The sequence below is a fragment of the Mus musculus genome, chromosome 4 (assembly GCF_000001635.26).
Source record: "Mus musculus strain C57BL/6J chromosome 4, GRCm38.p6 C57BL/6J".
In the NCBI taxonomy this organism is placed as follows: domain Eukaryota; kingdom Metazoa; phylum Chordata; class Mammalia; order Rodentia; family Muridae; genus Mus; species Mus musculus.
Window position 1 is genome coordinate 59,218,623 of NC_000070.6, and position 7,026 is coordinate 59,225,648.

General features: G+C 41.9%; 1 protein-coding gene across 2 annotated transcripts in view; it reads left to right on the forward strand.

Annotated features, from left to right (window-relative positions):
- Positions 1-4,211, forward strand: part of Ugcg (UDP-glucose ceramide glucosyltransferase) — a 33,327-nt gene extending 29,116 nt beyond the window's left edge. For both annotated transcript variants that reach the window (XM_006537785.4, NM_011673.3), the window contains 2 exons: positions 867-1,056; positions 1,601-4,211. In XM_006537785.4, the coding sequence (XP_006537848.1) occupies positions 867-1,056; positions 1,601-1,771 (361 nt within the window). In that variant the 3' untranslated portion in view covers positions 1,772-4,211. The remainder of the gene's footprint in view (positions 1-866; positions 1,057-1,600) is intronic.
- Positions 4,212-7,026: the final 2,815 nt, after the last annotated feature.

Below are 7,026 nucleotides of genomic sequence, written 5' to 3' on the forward strand. Positions count from 1 at the left end.
GTGTGCATGTGCTTCATGATTTTATATGTGTGTGTGTGTATTTAAAATGCACATGATGCCAGGTGTCATGGCGCATGCATTTAACCCCAGTACTTGGGATAAAGAAGCCATCGAATCTCTTAGTTCAAGGTCAGCCTGGTTTACATAGTGTGCTCTAGAATAGAGTAGCCAGAGCTACGTAAATAGTCTTTGAGGGAAAAAAAAAGATTAATTTGCTTCCAGAAAAGTTTGTTCTGTTTTAAGAGAAATTGAACGCCTAAATGAATTTTCTTTAATAATTCTGAAATTAAAAAAAAAAAAAAGATAATTGAAACTAAAGCACTTTAGAAATAGAAACTAAACTGGTCAAAGTATAGACCATGTAAATGAATATACAGATATTTTTATTTACTAAATAAAAATAGAAAAGAGATTCATAAAAGCCAAACTGAGAAAGGAAGGCTGGGATGTATCTAAGTTGATAGACTGCTTTCCTGGCATGCAGACAGCCCTGGATGTCACCACCCACCCACCCACCCCTGCACAGCTTACACTGGGTGTGGTGGCATCACCCTATAGTCCCAACATTTGGGAGAAAGAGGCAAAGGATCAGGACCTGAACGTCATCTTTCACTGCCTAAGAAGTTTGAAGCCAGCCTGGGCTACAGGAGAGACCCTTTCTTAACAATACATAAGTAAATAAAATTAAAACTGTTTCAAAGAGGATAGTCTTTCCATGTCAAGGTTGACCATGTGTGTGAGAGTGGCCGGTGGGGTTCAGGATGGTGCCCGTGCAGGTGTTTGGTGGTGAGGGTTGCTCAGTTAGTTTTGTAAGCAGGCTGTTGTCTTAAAATCCTTTTTGTTTGTTTGTTTCTTTCTTTCTTTAGGTGGACCAAATTGAGAATTAACATGCTTCCTGCTACAATAATTTGTGAGCCAATTTCAGAATGCTTTGTTGCCAGTTTAATTATTGGGTGGGCAGCCCACCATGTATTCAGATGGGATATCATGGTCTTCTTCATGTGCCACTGCCTGGCATGGTTTATATTTGACTACATTCAACTCAGGGGTGTCCAGGTATGTGGGTGCACAGGAAAGGGTTCTCAGTGATCTGGGGAAGGAGCAGCGCTATTTCAGTTTAGAAAAGGCTCAAGAGAGACCGAGCAGTCTTTAGTTTCTGTAGACAGAAAGCTAAGGAACTTAGTTTGGGACTTAGAGTTAGTTCAGAAAAATGACGTGAAGGAAATCTTCAAGCTGAGCCTGCAGTTGTTTTTCACACTGCTTTTACTAATGATGATCACTGTTTTTAGACAGACAGGATTGCAAGGCAGTTAAGTCACCTCTGACACCTTTGACATCAGTGGTGCCAACAGTGGGGTCCCAGGAGTGCGTAGACTCCCTCCCCCAACTGTGTGTGTGTGTGTGTGTGTGTGTGTGTGTGTGTGTGTGTGTGTGTGAGGTCTCTTTGCTTGGATGTGCACGCTTGTTCTCCCTTCTACCAGGCGGGGCTTGAACTTGGTCGTCAGGCTTCCTTGTGGAGGCATCTCAGCAGCCTGAGAATTTCATCCTTTGTACCTTTAATCTGACAGGCAGTCAGTTGATTTTTATTTTTCATTCTCAGGGTGGCACACTGTGTTTTTCAAAACTTGATTATGCTGTGGCCTGGTTCATCCGTGAATCCATGACAATCTACATTTTCCTGTCGGCATTATGGGACCCGACTATAAGCTGGAGAACTGGTCGCTACAGGTTACGCTGTGGGGGGACAGCAGAGGAGATCCTGGATGTGTAAGAAGACCTCTGTGACTGATGGCGCACAGTGTGGAATGGAAGTGTTATAAATTATGTTTATAGAGACACTTTCCAGGGTCTCCCTTCAGTAGTTTATCACATGTATGTTTTGGTATCTGCTCTTTAATTTATTTGCATGGCACTTGCATCTGTGAAAAGCAAAAAAACAAAAACAAAACATGTCTGTAGTCTTGGCCAAATAGTATATCTTGTGGAAGTAGAGAATCAAGGCAATTGGTTCTAGGAAGTGGGATTTGTTTTTTTTTGTTGTTGTTTATTTTTTTAAACAAATAAATATATATATATATATATATATATACACACACACACACATATACAGGACTGCTCTGCAGCAGACACTATGACAGTATCCTTCAGTAGGGAAAGTTTCTTACCTGAGTTCCTCTGAATCTGTACGGGCAGAACAGCAGCTCCATGAGAGAAGTCATGGCCTCTCCCCTGTGTGAAGTAAATGCTATACAGAGAGACGCCCGCTGGCTGAGAAACTTTTTCATGCTTTATGCCTACCTCTTGTAGTTGTTGCAGAGCAAATAGAAGTTAGAAGTTGTAATACGGTAGCTAGGCCTTGCAAAAACAAATGGAAAACTTTTTAAAATAATAATAATAAAAGAGCTGGAGTCTAGTATTTATATAAATCTGTGAGGTTTTTTGTTTTGTTTTGGGTTTTTTTTTTTGTTTTGTTTTTTTGTTTGTTTGGGTTTTTTTGTTTTGTTTTTTGTTTTTGGTCTCATTACAATTGAACCAAAAGTGGTTGAGATTGGTTTTTAATGGTAACCATGAATTGAAGGCATCTTTTGGACCAACTGTCGTTGGTTCTGTCTTGAACCATATTAATCACTGTGCTGTAATTAGGAGAGCTGAATCTTTCCCTCCCTGCTCCCGGCTCACCCGGCCTGCCCCATCTTTCCTTCGCTTTTTCCAGGGGGTGATGTTGTACAAGTGGATGTTTTGTAGTGTAAGGAAAATGCATTTCAGACAGTCACACAGGAGCTATTTTCTTACCCGGGATGTCTGTATTGTTAATAAGAATGTAATTTCATGATACAAGTATTTAATATCTTTTTTAAGTGAGTAAAAATATTCTAGCTATTGGCAAATAGATTACAGTAGACAATTAGAGGATATGATGAGGTTGACTCTTCCAATCAATCAGTATCAAGCTAAGTCGACTGTGTGCGTGTTGGTTTGTTTTCCTTTTTTTTCTTTTTTTTTACTATAACAGTCTTATTTAAATTGGATTTTTGTATTCAGTTTGTATGACAGTAGACTAGGCCAGCCTAGCTGTAAATGCATGCTACACTTTCCTCTCCGTCATGCAGCTAAGCTTGCTTGTCAGCCCGTGCTTAACTTGTGGTGAACTGGACTTTTGTTTAAAATAAGCAAAACTGTAAGGGACAGTGCATCGGCCTTTCCCCGTCTTCTTAAGTAGAAGTTTGCTCATCCTTCCGAATTCGAGGGCGTGTTATCCATCTGATGCTTGCTGTTAACCCCAGCACTTGGCAGCTTCCCATCCATCCTGTGTTACTATGGCTTCCATCTCAGCACACAGTGTATAGCCTATTAGCAATAACTTCCTATGTATAGAGAACATTTTCATCTTACTGAGCCAGCCCATTTGCCTAATGACTATACAGACAGTCTAAATTGCAATATATCTGTAAATGTGTATATACTATAAATACACAATATACTTACATTTTTCTGGGCCAAACAGCATTTCCTTTCCCCTCCTTTTCCTCTCCCCTCTCTTGCCTTATGATGAATTTGTTTGAGGGCATTTTCTTCATGAGCAAAGGCTTGGATGCATATTCCTAGGTTTGATTTTGTTTTTGTTTTTTTTCTTTCTGTGAAATGGGTATTATTATCCCCAAGGAGAGCTGCGCAGTGAGAGCCAGTCTAGTTATGACCCACTACGTGTTGTTTTTTACATTACTCTTTGATGAGTCGCGTTTTGCTGAGCACGTTTGTTGTCCGTCGGTTTGTTTAGTGGAGTTTGGTGGATGCCCTTTGCACTGCTGAAGTGAAATCTTGCTGACTACTTAGCTTTTTTGTTGATCTCAGTATGGGCAAAGAAACAAAATCCAAATGGCTGGACAGACTTCTGTAAATATTTTTTTAAAAAAACAAAACAAATGTTCTGTATGTGTGTGTTTTACGTGGTCATGAAGTATTTCCTTAAAGCGAAGCTTTGAGTACACAGAGAGTAACTCTTTGTTTAGCAAGTTTGGAGTGAAGATAAAATAGCAAGAAATACTGTAAAATGTCAAAGCACCACACCAGAACTGTAGGAGTCCAGATTTATAATAAACTGTCTTTTTAAAAAGAAAACAATTAAGTGTCTAGAATATATCATGTTTTATTATTTAAAATCATTGTCTTAAGTTTTTTGTTGAGAGAATAAAAAATTTGAATACAATCAACGAGAGTAATGGACTGGCTTTGTTTACTTCCTGACATGTTCTGTCTCAGACATGTTGCCATATTCATCTTCTTTCTTTTCCTTTTGTTTTGTCTTTTTGAGACAAATGTTTCTCTGTGTACCTTTGGCTGTCTTGGAACTCTCTGTAGATCAGGCAAGCCTCAAACCCAGAGAGAGATCCACCTGCCTCTGCCTCCTGAGTACTGACTGGGATTAAACAACTCTTTTGCTTTCATTTGTGCTACACTGGACTTACAGTGGGGTTCACCTGCTTTGGTTGCAGGTAATAACACAGGGCTGGAGAAAATGAGGACAGGCACCTCACCCACACATCTGCATTAGTCATTCTGGGTGGGGCTGCACTTGGAGAATTACAGACCCTTGATGACTGACCTCTGGTACAGACCCAGAGTTCCGTTTGGGAGCTCATTCCTGGCTGGGCGGCAGCCTGAACTCTGCCTTCTCGATTGTATCACTTCCACAGATGAGGAAGGCAAGCCAGTCCCGAGGAAGGGCTGGAAAGGTCTTGCTGCCTGAGGTGCTGAGCTGCACCCCACACACTGACTGTCCGGGCTTCACCCAAGCTGGAGGCATTCCCAGATGTTGTGTGTCTTGTGTTTTCTCCAGAGCAAGCTGGCTAGCCTAATCAACCTCCAGGTTCAGGGATAGACCTTGTCTCTTAGTACATAAACCCTTGATGTTCTTGTTCTACAGGCTTGAACTGGGTTCTCAGGAAGAGCTTTTGGTAGTTAAAATACAGAGCAGCAGCCTAAGAACCAGTATGTACTAAGAGTTCACACAGCCTTTCCCAGTTCTGGGAGACGCTGGCAGAGTCTAGGTGTCTGGGGGATGTTTTCATGTGGTTGTGCTGTTAAGACTGAGTCATCAAGACATCCGTGTTAATAGCATGAAGATATGATTACATGACTTAACCAATTTAGGGGTGTCTTTTCTTGGAAGGGTTGAGATCTGTGCACCAGCCTCCCCTGAAGACCACACCTCTCCTTGTAAATGATGTGACCTGTCTGTCTAATCACAAATCCTGGGACTTGTCAGGACTGACATCTGACTGCCAGAGCAACAGACAACACGGTGGAGTCTAGTCAAGTCTGATGCAAACACTGGAGCATGGGAAGGGAGCAGGTTAGAGGAGATGATGGCTAGACCCGGCATCATGGCCCCGGCCTGGAATCATTTGGGAGGTTGAAACACATCACAAGATTGAGGCTCAGCCTGGGTTACATAGCAAGATCCTACTTTTGCATACTTGAAGTAGAGAGATTTGAGAGTCATTTCACTAGAACTGGTGTCCAAAGGTGCTGATCATAATATAGGATCAACAGACAAAGCAAAGGACAGAATCTTTGGGAGCTATTTAAAGGATGAAAGCATCCAGGAAAAGGGTTAGAGAGATGGCTCAGCCGCTGTAAGTGCTGGCTTCTCTTCCAGAGGACCTTCCTAGCACCCATGTAGTTTGTTCACAACCATATGGAACTCCAATTCCAGGCCACCTGACATCCTTTTCTGACCTCTGGAAGCAGATAATGCATTCAGGCAAAGCACCTATACATGTAAAATAATTTACAAGATCCAAGAATGATAAGCTTCCAACCCTGAGGTTCTGTGCCCTTCTTGGTGAGCCTGGGACTCTGGTCGGCTTCCATCACCTTTCTGAAGCCCAGTTTATTACTACATACAGTGATGGGCATTGAAGTCCTCCCCTGGGCTGAGATCATCAGACGAGGTATATCAAGTATGGTGATGGTTTGGTCCTTTTTCTTTCCAAATAAGAATGAAATTCTCATTGGTGTATCTTGGAAAGAGATTTTAGAAGGACAGGGTTGGGGCAGGGGTGTCATGGATGATCGAATGGGACAAGGTCAGTGAGGTCAGGAGCAGGTACCATCCCCAGTGTGGCTGGATCTCCATTCACGGTGAGCTGTCTCATACAGTGAGTATGACATTTTCATGTAGGAGTAGCATCCTTGTGTTTTTCTTAATATGTATTTCATTTTATAAGAGAGAAAAGGGGAGTTTTCAGAGCTAAAAGCTGATTCTGCCTCCTGACAATGCCCATTTGCCTCTTTTGCTAAAGAAACTTGTAAGGAAAGGCATCTCTGGGGGGTGGGAGGGGCAGATTCAGCAGGGTGGAGCCACAGAAGTGAAACATCTGGGCTTAGGAGGGCATGAAGAAGAAACGAAAGTCATGACACATGTATTTAGAAGCTGCAAAGACACATTTTCCATCCAAAGTTCCAGCAATACTGGGTGACACCAAAGATACTGACTTGAATTCTCAAGAAAAATTCTTTGCACATGTGCACACATACACACACACCAGCCCTGGCCACAACGGTGTGGCTCATTGCCCACTTGGACGGCATTTGGCTTAACTTCAGCTTAATATCGGGCTTTGGCTTTCTGACTTCATTGTTTTTAAATACTGAAGTTTTGAAACAATAGATAAGGTTTCATTTTTGCACACCCAATTGTGAGCCACTGAAATGTCACCCATTTCTTGAGAATGTAATAGTAGTATATTCCTATAATATCACAGAGAATGGAAAACTGAAGCAGGAGGATCTCCAGCAATATACAGTGAGTTCAAGGCCAGCCTGGGCTCTACAACAAGATCTTCCCTTAATAAAATCATACAGAAATTTCTTAACCTTATCTAAATAATTTCTTTGCAAGGGCAGGGGCGCAGAGACAGGGCTTCTCTACAGAGTCCTCTACATAGCCCTGGCTGTATTGAAAGTCACTGTGTAGACCAAGCTGGCCTCAAACTCTCAGAGATGAGCTTGCCCATGCCTCCT